Raw genomic sequence first — 13,752 nt, 5'->3', positions numbered from 1 at the left:
TACCACCTCCACCACCACCTCCAACTCCACTACCACCTCCACCACCACCACCTCAACCTCCACTACCAGCTCCACCACCACTACCACCTCCACCACCCCCTCAACCTCCACTACCATCACCTCCACCACCTCCACTACCAGCTCCACCGCCACTACCACCTCCACCACCCCCTCCACCTCCATCACCACTACCACCTCAACCTCCACTACCATCACCTTCACCACCTCCACCTCCACCACCACTTCTACCACTACCACCACTACCACCTCCATCTCCACTACCACCTCTATCACCACTACCATCTCCACCACCCCCTCCACCTCCACTACCACCACCACATTAACCTCCACTACCATCACCGCCACCACCTCCACCTCCACCACCACCTCTACCACTACGACCTCCATCTCCACTACCACCTCTACCTCCACCACCTCCACCTCCACTACCACCACTACCACCTCCACCACTACATCCACCTCCACTACCACCACTACCACCTCCACCACTACATCCACCTCCATCAACACCACCACCTCCACCTCCACACCACCCCCATCACGCCGCCGGGCACAAGGATCCTTGAGCTGCGACTGAATTTCAATTTGTGATAATGTGAGTTTGCCGTCGGAGCGCAGGGAGCACTCCACAACAAAACAGCAACAGAAGTAATTAGACGCGACACAAATTGTCTGGCTCCCTTTTCTCGTTCCCCTTGTCCAAGGAAGCTAATTAGGAATTATTTTATGTCGCCCGACGTGTCAAGTACCTGCTTTTCTTCTGAGGTTCCTTTGGATATATCTGCCTTTCATTTCCCAACGCCCTCAGTCTGATTGCAGCTTAACTCAGACTGAAAAACACACGATGCATCCACAAAATATGTTTTGAAGAGGAATCTATAACAATATCCCAATATGAGAGAATAGATAGATAGATAGATAGATAGATAGATAGATAGATAGATAGATAGATAAAGAGATAGAGAGAAAGAGATAGACAGACAGACAGAGTCCCCGTCTGTCTGCAGCTGCTCTGACAGCATGTTCCACCGCTGAGGCGTTGGGACTGATTTTAATCCCTTCCTGTCTCCTCCCGAACCCCTCCTCACGTCTCGTTTCTTTTGTTTCCCCGTCCAGCGTTTTGCGGCGGAATGATTAAAAACGCCACCTACGGTCGCATTGTCTCTCCCGGTTTCCCTGGAAACTACAGCAACAACCTGACGTGCCACTGGGTCCTGGAGGCCCCCGAGGGCCACCGGCTCCACGTCCACTTTGAGAAAGTGGCCCTGGCAGAGGACGACGACAGGTAAGCTGCAGGGGAGACCCCTGATCCGTCTTGGACTGGAATCAGCGAAGCTTGGTTCTGAAGCCTGCACGGGCTTGGGGAGAGCAGGGTTATCACAAAACGATGACAATGGCTTTTTAAGGGTCTGTATCATATCTACCTCGTAACATTTCCCCATCATGTAAACGGCCGGCAGGGGCACCAGGGGCCACCAGAGGTTGTAGTAGTGATTTAATGAGCAGAACCGTCCCCTTTTCACTTCTAATTTGTTTCAGGCTCCTAATTAAGAACGGGAACAACATCGACTCTCCCCCCGTGTACGACTCCTACGAGGTGGAGTACCTTCCCAACGAGGGCGTCCTCAGCACGGGACGCTACCTGTTTGTGGAGTTCACCACGGACGGGACAGTCACCTCCACGGGCGCCGCCATCAGATACGAAGGTTTTTTTTTTAATATACATATATATATATATATATATATATATATATATAACATATACGTATCCTCACTATTAAGGGTGATAGGGTGTATGTATATGTTTAGCACTCCACAGTAAAAACAGCAGTTTATTGTCGGCAGAGAAAGAGTGTGGGTGCTATTTTTTCATGACTATGACATAAGTTTGGAATCCCAGTGATACTGCAAACACTTCAACTGGCATCACAGGGAGAAAAAACTGCAGCAGGGCGTGGTCCAAACAGAGGGTGAACGCGTGCCCCAGGAGGTGATAGCGGAGGGAACTGAGGGCCCACTTGATCTCTAGACACTGCTTCCCCACCACGCACTGTCCGGTCGGCGCCCTCCACCTCCTGGGACAAGAACGCGCCCAGCCCTCTGTCCGTGGCGTCAATCTGCAGACAGACAGGGAGGGAGAAGTTAGGATTAAACAGCACTGGCTTCCCATAGAGAGCTGACTTTACCTTCGCAAACGCCTGCTGGCACTTCTCTGACCACGAGACCGGATCTGATGCACCTTTTCCAGTTAAATCAGACAAGGGACTGGTTAGCTCAGAAAAGTCGGCTACAAACCACTATAGTAGACTGCCAGCCCCAAGAACTGCACAACCCGAATGGAGTGGAGAACACTTACCTTTCCTTGGACTCCTGAGACATGGGAATCTGCCAGTAGCCCTTGGTTAAATCCAGTGTCATGAAAAGATGAGCCATACCTAACCGGTCAAGAAGTTCGTGGAAGTTTGACACGACGTTCACCTTTGGGTAGTCTACACAGAACCTGACCAACACAACGCCTTACCCACCAGCAAGATGGGGCTAGACCAGTCACTCATTGACTCCCCTATCACCCTGTACAGCATGGCCTCTAATTCTGCCTGCACGATCTTCCGTTTATGTTTGTGCAGTCGATAAGGCCAAGAGCGCACCTTCACACCAGGGTCGTATCCACATGGTGGTGTATGAGGGACGTGAGGTCTGGCAGGAAGGACAAAACATCAAAGAAGTGACAAAGTCACTAACCAGGGCCGCCGTATGATTGGCTGCATTTGGGCTCCGTACCTTTGAGCCACTCCCTCCATTTTTTTAAGAGGTTCAAGTGATAAATCTGTCGCCCTTTGCCCGCCAGACCGTTCGACCTCATACTGTAATAGACCTCTCCTGCCTGCCATGTGACCACAAAAGGCCCTTGCCACTTCATGAGTAATTTAGAGCTGGACGTAGGGCGCAACACTAACACCTTGTCTCCCAGTGCCAATTGTCGGAACCGAGCCCCCCGGTCGTATGAGAGGCGCCGACGTTCCTGAGCCCAGAGCAAATATTACCATAACAGCTGTCCCAGCGCGTGTAACTTTGCCCTCAGGTCCTGTAGGGTACTGTATCTCATTCTTACTGGTGCCAGGACCTTCCTCCCAGTTTTCTTTAATTAGGTCCTACACCCACACAACGCGTGCGCAACACTTTGGGCTGTAAGACTGCGCAGGGGCACTGCTTTGGAGTACGGGATTACATAATTGAATAGGACTAATACAAAATGATACCCGCGGGCACTGCGGTCTAACGGCCCGATGAGGTCCATACGAGTCTTTTCAAACGGGACCTAGGGGTAGGGGTCTCAACGGAGCTGTTAGCGCAGGATTGACCAATTAGCACTCAGGACAAGCAGCGCACGACTTGCGTATATGCCCAACTACCCGGCCAACAGAAGCAGGCCATTATCTGCTGTAGTGTTTTATCGTGTCCGAGGTGACCGTTCATCAGGTTATGATGAGGTACCAACAACAGGGTTATTTCTTCTCCTGTCTGAGTGTCACAGCTCACTCTATACAACCTGTCTCTAATCAGTGAAAAATACAGGTGGGTGAGCGTGGCGTCTAGACGCATCAATACGCCATCGATTTTAACTGGCTCCACATAGGGTCCTGCAACTGCTCCAGCGGAAAATCATCCATGGGCAAGGCCCAAACCCTGACCAATCTGTGCCCAAAACCATGGAGTGCGAATTGCGGGAACTAACCACAGCCTTCACCTTCACCTAGCCCATAGTCGCCATATCCCCATACACACAAAATATTCCCCCCATGCCCCTCCAACAAAGCCTGGACCACCTGGCCCAGTTCCGTCCAGTGGCAATCCCAGTAGCCATAGCCCCTTCCTCCCGGGAGCTCATGCTGGCAAGGACATGCTCCAATTGGCAGCGAAGGAAGTACTCCAGGTGTTCAAGGTGCTTCTGCAGCCAGAGGATCGGCTCCGGGCCACCTTTTACTCACCGCGCAGGCACTGATTTGGCCGATTCGGGGCAGCCGTGCGGCCACGGGAAGCAAGCCACGCTGACGTTTGTAGCTACGGCTTAACCACGCCCTTTGGTCCACCACAGATAGATAGATAGATAGATAGATAGATAGATAGATAGATAGATAGATAGATAGATAGATAGATAGATAGATAGATAGATAGATAGATAGATAGATAGATAGATAGATAGATAGATAGATAGATAGATAGATAGATAGATAGCAGTTATCCCTGTAATTGTGTGTGTATCATGTGTGTATTTTCTCTCCCTAGCGTTCTCTCAGGGTGCGTGCTACGAGCCCTTCGTTAAGTACGGGAACTTCAGCAGCAGTGACCCGGCACTGGGCGTTGGGGCCCTGGTGGAGTTCTCCTGCGAGCCGGGCTACACTATGGAGCAGGGCTCCGTCGCCATCGAGTGCGTGGACGCCCAGAACCCCCAGTGGAACGAGACGGAGCCAGCCTGCAGGGGTGAGCCCACACCAGTGGTTTCTGGGACGTTTAATCTCCTCAAAAAAAAAAACCCATAAAAGTGAATCCAGCGAGGTGAGGTGCTGTGAGCCGCTGCTTGATCGCTGGAATAGTCAGCAAACCTGTTTTTATTCAAATGGCAGGCAGACCTGCTAAGCCGCTTTCCTGTGATCCCGGATAACTTTCCACTTAAAATGATAAGAACCTGTTTTCATCTACGTGCTCGCGGGGCAGCGTCTGGTCCTGCTGCAGATTAAAAGCTCCGTGGGGCCGTGCAGCACGTGGACCCACCGCACACCTCACACGTTGTCTTCAAAGTCTAGCGTCACTCCGTGGCCCCGCCCTCTCCTCCTCTCCACCTCCTCTCTCTCTGTCTTCCCAAAGTGACCGTACTACTTCCTTTGTTGGCCGTGCGACAGTGAGTTCCTCGATTCATATTATGAATGGAGGTTGTGATGATCCATGATGTGGTGACATCCCAGGTGCTGACCACCAGCTGAGATGCTGAGTGAGGCTTTATGTTCCTGTAGAAGTCTGTATGATATCAACCTTGTTTAGGAGAATTCCTACACTACCCACAATTGAGGTATAATTTGCAGTGGATTATGACAAGAGTAGTTCTTTCACTCTTAAATGATTTTTGGCCCGAAAACTGGGGGGCTCCCGTCAAAACTGCACCCGTCCTTGGAAAAGTGCTACTCCAACCTAAGTAGTTAAGAAAGTACGGTGCTCTTTACACAAACTACCTTGAAGGACTCAAACATATTTGTAATACCCCGCTGCGATGGAGCCATATGTCAGTTGTGTGTAAATGGAATAGATAAAGGATGGAAAAGAAAACTTCAGCGGTTTCAGTCTCTACCGGGTGGCCTCTTCCTCGCCACACTCATTGTTCCCACTGTTCTCCCACAAGATGCTCACTGCTGCCACTAGTGGTTGGAAGATATCTCTTCTTACGGAAAGCTGCTTCACAACACGTAGTGATTTTCTGTTTTTGTGTTTTTGTGATTTTGGGGTTTTGTGTTTTTATGTTTTTGTGTTTTTCTGATTTTGTGATTATGTGTTTTTGTAATTTTGTGTTTTTGTGATCTTGTGTTTTTGTTATTTTATATTTTTGTGTTTTTGTGATTTTGGGGGTTTTGTGTTTTTGTGATTTTGTGTTTTTGTGCGTGCAGCCGTGTGCAGCGGTGAGATGACGGACTCGGCGGGCGTGGTGCTGTCTCCCAACTGGCCCGAGGCGTACGACAAGGGGCAGGACTGCATCTGGGGCGTCCACGTGGAGGAGGACAAGAGGATCTTGCTGGACGTCCAAGTGTAAGAGAGAAGCGCCTCCAGGGAAACACAGGAGCTCCCACACCAGCGCACCGCCTCCCTGTGCTCCTAGTCCTTAATTACACCCATTTCATCCACCGAATCGAGGCTTCCCGCGCGCCGCTCCCCGCTCGCCGCTCCCCCCGCGCTCTCTGACCAGATTAGCCGCTAAGCCGGAGCGTCCGCCCCGCCGCTCACCTCTGAGCGTCTTGGGGTCGGCTTTGAAATGGATCTGCTCTGGCAGGAAGGGACTCTCAGCCACTCATCCAGCAGGAATCTCAACAGGAATTACACAAACACACACACACACACACACACACACACGCACACACAGACGCACATGCACACACACACACACACAAACACACACACACACAGACACACACACACACACACATACGCCGATGGGTAAAACGGGATGCTGCGTTGGCGCTATCTCTTATCTTGTATATTCTGTTTCATACGTCATATTTAAAGCGACAGTTCTGTTTCATGCAACGCTAAACAACAGCATCAACTTGTTTGCAAAAACACACCAAAAACGAAAACAACAGGATCTCCTTCCCCCTCCTCCATCGGCCATGGAGTTCAGTGCAGCATCGACGTCCCTTCGTTTTGGCATCTTTTGGTTTGGCGATGGGGTGAAGGGTGAAGCTTTAAAACGTGGAATCGACAAACACCAAACACGGCGAAATGAATCATCGGGGAACGTCCAGGCCTGAGACGTGTGGCGGCCAGTAAATGGACTAAAACTCCCATTCATCCTTTGGAGGACGGTCAGGGAAATGAAACATCGCTTTAGACGATGAATCACAGTCAAACGATGTTGAAGATGAATCATCTCATTCTTAGTCACCGACACGCCAAAGTATCTGCAACAGGGCTCGGAGTAGTAACACAACAATGGCATCAGCTACGAACAGGGTTGAGGTGTCGTTTGAACTGGCACGTCGCAAACGTCATCAAGTTTCATCCAAATCGACCCGCACACGGGGCAGAGATTTCGTGAAGAACCCGACCGAATTTGATCCGCAGCAGTCGGACGGCCGTGCGTCACCGACACGCTAAACGTTGGGGGACTAACGGAAGGAGAGGAGATTAAGAGGAAGACGCTTAATGACCTCATCATACAAGATGCCATGAATGTGCAGGTTCTTTACATGACATTACATTTAAAAGACGCTTTTATACAAAGCGACTTACAATTATTCAAACACCGACGGACGCAGCCATCGGGAGCAGCTCTGCAGCGTCGTAGCGTCACGCCCCGTGTGTGTGTGTGTGTGTGTGTGTGTTGTGTGTATCACCCTGGACTTCCTGGGAACGTCCACACGGAGTGATTTCCTTCCACAGAGACACCGTGAGGCAGGACTCTGTGGACTACAGGAAGTAGGCAGGGACCTGACAGGAAGTAGACAGGGGCCTGGCAGGAAGTAGACATGGGGGGCCTGACAGGAAGTAGACAGGGATACTTCTCATTTTTTGGATAAAGTCGTAACATGCCACAAGTGGATCCTTGTATTAGTAATTCTGCGCTCACCGTGTCATTACGTCAGCCGATGCTGCGTTCAAGGGAAACTAGGAAAAATGTAACTCGTTTTAGACGTGATGCTGACGTAAAGAGGAGCGACAGCACGAGCCGATGCTACGTTCCATGGAAAGTTGAAAATGTGTAATTGGTGTTGATAATGGACCCAGTGTATTACTGTGGGCAGATATTTATTATAATTATTATTATTATTATTATTATTATTTGTGGACACAGTGGGAGCTTGGTGCTATAGCTGCTCTGGTGGTAAACTACCATGTGTCAACGAGATAATAACATCTCCTGAAGTACCTTCTGTAAAATACGTACGTTATGGAACATACAAGTGCATTCTATGAAGAGCTTCATTTCTAGTTTGTTGATCGTTGTACGAACACATACTTTTATCCTATCAACAGTGAGAAAATTTATTGAAATACTTTGTGCGGTAAAATGTACTGTGAGATTTACGGCTTCTTGTTCTGGGGTTAGATTCACAGACGGTGAAGGTTGATTCTAGAAAGGGGTTTTAATTTAGTTTAAAATAAATTTGTTTCAACCGCTGATCGTTTATCTGTAAGGAGGCGGTTTCTATATGTGTGTGTATGTGCATGGGTGTGTATACCGTATGTGTGTGTGTGTGTGTGTGTGTGTGTGTGTGTGTGTGTGTGTGTGTATGTACATGTGTGTTTGTGTCTGTGTGTGTATGTACATGTGTGTATTTATGTGTGTGTGCATACCTGCATGTTTGTGTGTGTGCCTACGTGCATGCGTGCATACGTGTGTGTGTGTGTTGTGTGTGTGTGTGTGTGTGTGTGTGTGTGTGTGTGTGTGTGTGTGTGTGTGTGTGTGTGTGTGTGTGTGTGTGTGTGTGTGTGACAGAGGCTCTTGTTGGGAGAGTGTTCTAATTATAAGGGTGGGCACACACTTTCCCACATTAATGAGAATGTTTTCAGTCCGGTGTAATCATTCATCACTGTGCCTGTGCTGCAATTACAGCCGAGCCGTGTGCATAATGAGGGCTGATTAATTAATTTAGGCCAAACAGGAGGGCTGGCTCTCAGATAATTAGCACGGAGCATCGCTGGAGCGCACGCAGGAAACTACAGGTTCCAGCTGAACGTCCCACCTGCAGCAGAGAGCCTGTGCCTCCTAATTAAACACAGGAAAAGACTGTATGTGTGGATGAATTACCAAAGATGTTGTCACAGGCTTTAAAGAAGTAATGAACGTGGAAGAGCTGTGGCCGGACAGCCTGCTTCTACAGCGTCCTCTAGTGGACATTCTGCCCACGGCCCGCATGGACAAAGCTTAAGGTCACAATTTATCTATCCATCCATCTATCCATCCATCTCTTTTTATATATACATCTATCCATCTATCCGTCTATCCGTCTATTATCTATCTATCTATCTAGATCTATCTATCTATCTATCCATCTGTCTATCTCTCTATCTGTCTATCCCTCATATCTATCCATCTATCCGTCTATCTATCTATCTATCTATCTATCTGTCTATCTATCTATCTATCCATCTGTCTATCTCTCTATCTGTCTATCTATCCATCCATCTATCTATCTATCTATCCATCTGTCTATCTCTATCTGTCTATCCCTCCTATCTATCTGTCTCTATTTATCCATCTATCTATCTATCTGTCTATCATCTATCTATCTATCTATTTATTTATTTATCTATGTCTATCTATCTGTCTGTCTGTCTGTCTGTGTATCTATCTATCCATCCAAAACAAACACTGCTGTCAGGTCTATATATTTATCTATCAGTATGTCTATCTATCTATCTGTCTGTCTGTATGTCTATCTATCTATCAATCTGTCTGTCTGTCTGTCTGTCTGTCCGTCCGTCCGTCCGTCCGTCCGTCCGTCCGTCTGTCTATCCATCCAAAACAAACGCTGCTGTCAGACATGCGAATGCAGATACCCATCGTATCGGCTCATTAAGGACGAGGGGAGGTTGTGGTGGAGGAGTGGACGGGGCAGTGGGCAGGGAGGGAGGCGGCTGCTCCATTTGGTTTCCCACGTCCCACGTCTGCTCCACGCCTGCCACTGCAAACCATCCGGTTCTCCCGATGAAACAGTTTGTCGTGGGTTTTTTTCCCCCTCGAGCCGAAGAGGCTCCAACGGGGGGGAGAAGGCGGCGGAGGGGGTGAAGCCGGCCGGCGGACGGCTGCAGACGCCGAGGGGGGAGACCGAGAGGAAATGCGGGAGAGCGGACGGAGGCCGGCCCCGTATGAAAAGGGCGGTCGGGACGTGGGGGCAGAAAATGGGGAAGGAAACGCGTCGGGGAACGGCGCTCGCCGTCCTCTCCGCCTGAGAAAATTGTCCAATCTGCAGGAAACGACGCTCTAGGAGTCCCTCCGTCGGCTGCAAAGTGAAGGTGACTGCGGCGACAAAGAATTCAATTTAAAGAGGAAGAGAAACGGGCGAAGTAGAGAGAGAACCGCTGTTTCCCCCGCGGTGACAGCAATGAAATCAAATGAAAGGCGGAGGAACAAACCCAGCTTCCAGCGCCCGTACCTGACAGCGCGCGGTGCGGGGAGACGCTGGGAAATAGTTAAAGTGGTAATACATGAGATGAGTTTGTAAAACAAATCCCATATTTGATACTTCATTGAACTGGCGCTTTATGTTCTGGACAATAAGCTGTAACAGCTTTAACACAGATGTGTTGGCGTTGGCCCAGCAGGCGTGTAATCACCAGCTCCTCATGGAGGGAAAGGCCTTCTCCTGCCGGTGGAATAACAAGCTGCTTTTACCACTGCACACATTACCAATATTTATATTAGTAGTAGTAGTAGTAGTAGTAGTAGTAGTAGTAGAAGGAGTAGTAGTGTGATTATTATCGCTAAGATGGAGACGGAGAATAGAGAATGTGGCTCATTATAAATTCGACTTCCTGGCACCGGGTGTTAATGTGGGAAAGGAAGGAGGTTCGCTCATCATAGACCTTTAAACTAGTACACGGGATACCAATACACAGGACACTAGTACACAGGATAGTAGTACAGAGGATGGTAGTAAACAGGACACTAGTACAGAGGATGGCAGTAAACAAGATAGTAGTACACAGGACACCAATACACAGGATGGTAGTACACAGGACACTAATACACAGGATTGTAGTACACAGGAGACTAGTACACAAGATAGTAGTACACAGGACACTAGTACAGAGGTTATTAGTAAACAGGATAGTAGTACACAGGACAGCAATACACAGGATAGCAGTACACAGGACACTAAGACACAGGATTGTAGTACACACGACACTAGTACACAGGATAGTAGTACACAAGACACTAGTACACAGGATAGTAGTACACAGGATACTAGTACACAGGACACTAATAAACACAATATAGTAGTACACAGGACACTAGTACACAGGATAGTAGTACACAGGACACTAATGCATAGGATAGTAGTACGCAGGACACTAGTACACAGGATAGTAGTACACAGGACACTAATGCATAGGATAGTAGTATGCAGGACACTAATACACAGGATAATAGTAGTATAGCTAAGATGATATTGCCCTGAAAGTGCTGTATCCATTTCTATACACATACACATAATGCAGTGTAATCCCACATTTTATTTATTATTTTTATGTGTTTATATATTTACATGATACAGTTGTGTTTATTCTGGAAAAAAAAACTATTGTACGTACCTATCTTTACCCCCAGAGAATTATAAGTCCTACTATGTCTTATCGTATCTAATCGTATCTTATCTTATTGCCTTGTCTCGTCTCTTATTTTTTTGTGTATTATCTTATCATATTGTATATTATCGTGTCATATCGTATTGTATCGTATCGTATCGTATGATATATTATCATATTTTATATAATCGTATCGTATCATATCATATATTATTGTATCATATCGCATCGTATCATATTGTATTGTATGTTATTGTATCGCACCGTATATTATCGCATTGTATATTATCGTGTCATATCGTGTTGTATCGTATCGTATTGTATATTATCATATCGTATCATACATTCTCGTATTGTATCGTATGTTATCATATCATATATTATCGTATCGTATCATATCGCATCCCTTCATATCAGATCGTATCATATCGTATCATATCGCATAGTTTCATATCAGATCGTATCATATCGCATCACTTCATATCAGATCGTATCATATCGTATCATATCGCATAGTTTCATATCAGATCGTATCATATCGCATCACTTCATATCATATCGTATCATATCGTATCATATTGCATAGTTTCATATCAGATCGTATCATATCGCAACACTTCATATCATATCGTATCATATCGTATCATATCGCATAGTTTCATATCAGATCGTATGTTATCATCCAGAGGGAAACGCAGAACAGGAGGGAAAGGAAAGTGAGGAGAACTTATCGCAGAGTTGCAAGGTGTTTTATTTTTATCTTGGAGGACGTCTCGGGGGGAGACGAGAGGAACAGAAATACAGAAATACCAGGAGACAAGAGACAGGAAGCGAGGGGGGAGGAGTAGAGGAAAGAGGAGTAGAGGGAGGAGGAGTAGAGGAAAGAGGAGTAGAGGAGGGAGGAGTAAAGGGGAGAGGAGTAGAGGAAAGAGGAGTAGAGGGGGGAGGAGTAGAGGGGAGAGGAGTAGAGGAAAGAGTAGAGGAAAGAGGAGGAGAGGAGTAGAGGAAAGAGGAGTAGAGAAAAGAGGAGTAAAGGGGGAGAGAAGTAGAGGGGGAGGGGAGTAGGGAGGGAGAGGAGTAGAGGGGAGAGGAGTAGAGGGAAGAGGAGTAGAGGAAAGAGGAGGAGAGAAAAGAGTAGAGGGGGAGAGGAGTAGAGGGGGAGGGGAGTAGGGAGGGAGAGGACTGGAGGGGAGTAGAAGGGAGAGGAGTAGAGGTTAGAAGAGTAGAGGAGTAGGGGAAAGAGGAGTAGAGGAAAGAGGAGGAGAGGAGTAGGGGAAAGAGGAGTAGAGGAAAGAGGAGGAGAGGAGTAGAGGAAAGAGGAGGAGAGGAAAGAGGAGTAGAGGGGGAGGGGAGTAGGGAGGGAGAGGACTAGAGGAAAGAGGAGTAGAGGAGTAGAGGAAAGAGGAGTAGAGGAAAGAGGAGGAGAGGAGTAGAGGAAAGAGGAGTAGAGGGGGAGAGGAGTAGAGGAAAGAGGAGTAGAGGAGGGAGGAGTAAAGGGGAGAGGAGTAGAGGAAAGAGGAGTAGAGGGGAGAGGAGTAGAGGAAAGAGGAGTAGAGGAAAGAGGAGTAGAGGGGAGAGGAGTAGAGGAAAGAGGAGTAGAGGGGAGAGGAGTAGAGGAAAGAGGAGTAGAGGGGGGAGGAGTAGAGGGGAGAGGAGTAGAGGACAGAGGAGTAGAGGAAAGAGGAGGAGAGGAGTAGAGGAAAGAGGAGTAGAGGAAAGAGGAGTAGAGGGGGAGGGGAGTAGGGAGGGAGAGGAGTAGAGGGGAGAGGAGTAGAGGGAAGAGGAGTAGAGGAAAGAGGAGGAGAGAAAAGAGTAGAGGGGGAGAGGAGTAGAGGGGGAGGGGAGTAGGGAGGGAGAGGACTGGAGGGGAGTAGAAGGGAGAGGAGTAGAGGTTAGAGGAGTAGGGGAAAGAGGAGTAGAGGAAAGAGGAGTAGAGGAAAGAGGAGTAGAGGGGGAGGGGAGTAGGGAGGGAGAGGAGTAGAGGAAAGAGGAGGAGGGAGGGAGAACAATGGAGAATGTGGCTCATTATAAATTCGAGTAGAGGAGGGAGGAGTAGAGGGGAGAGGAGTAGAGGAAAGAGGAGTAGAGGGGAGAGGAGTAGAGGAAAGAGGAGTAGAGGGCGGAGGAGTAGAGGGGAGAGGAGTAGAGGACAGAGGAGTAGAGGAAAGAGGAGGAGAGGAGTAGAGGAAAGAGGAGTAGAGGAAAGAGGAGTAGAGGGGGAGGGGAGTAGGGAGGGAGAGGAGTAGAGGGGAGAGGAGTAGAGGGAAGAGGAGTAGAGGAAAGAGGAGGAGAGAAAAGAGTAGAGGGGGAGAGGAGTAGAGGGGGAGGGGAGTAGGGAGGGAGAGGACTGGAGGGGAGTAGAAGGGAGAGGAGTAGAGGTTAGAAGAGTAGAGGAGTAGGGGAAAGAGGAGTAGAGGAAAGAGGAGGAGAGGAGTAGGGGAAAGAGGAGTAGAGGAAAGAGGAGGAGAGGAGTAGAGGAAAGAGGAGGAGAGGAAAGAGGAGTAGAGGGGGAGGGGAGTAGGGAGGGAGAGGACTAGAGGAAAGAGGAGTAGAGGAGTAGAGGAAAGAGGAGTAGAGGAAAGAGGAGGAGAGGAGTAGAGGAAAGAGGAGTAGAGGGGGAGAGGAGTAGAGGAAAGAGGAGTAGAGGAGGGAGGAGTAAAGGGGAGAGGAGTAGAGGAAAGAGGAGTAGAGGGGAGAGGAGTAGAGGAAAGAGGA

General features: G+C 48.4%; 1 protein-coding gene across 1 annotated transcript in view; it reads left to right on the top strand.

The window, feature by feature from the left end:
- LOC307240189 (seizure protein 6-like) overlaps positions 1 to 13,752 on the top strand; it is a gene marked incomplete at its 3' end in the record, with an annotated part of 47,217 nt that overhangs the window by 23,688 nt on the left and 9,777 nt on the right. The window contains exons 5-8 of the mRNA XM_080013871.1: positions 1,138 to 1,306; positions 1,561 to 1,727; positions 4,309 to 4,503; positions 5,679 to 5,817. Of these exons, the coding sequence (XP_079869997.1) occupies positions 1,138 to 1,306; positions 1,561 to 1,727; positions 4,309 to 4,503; positions 5,679 to 5,817 (670 nt within the window). The remainder of the gene's footprint in view (positions 1 to 1,137; positions 1,307 to 1,560; positions 1,728 to 4,308; positions 4,504 to 5,678; positions 5,818 to 13,752) is intronic.

Source organism: Zeus faber (genome assembly GCF_960531495.2).
Source record: "Zeus faber genome assembly, chromosome: 14".
Classification (NCBI taxonomy): domain Eukaryota; kingdom Metazoa; phylum Chordata; class Actinopteri; order Zeiformes; family Zeidae; genus Zeus; species Zeus faber.
This window is presented reverse-complemented; position numbering and strand designations above follow the sequence as displayed.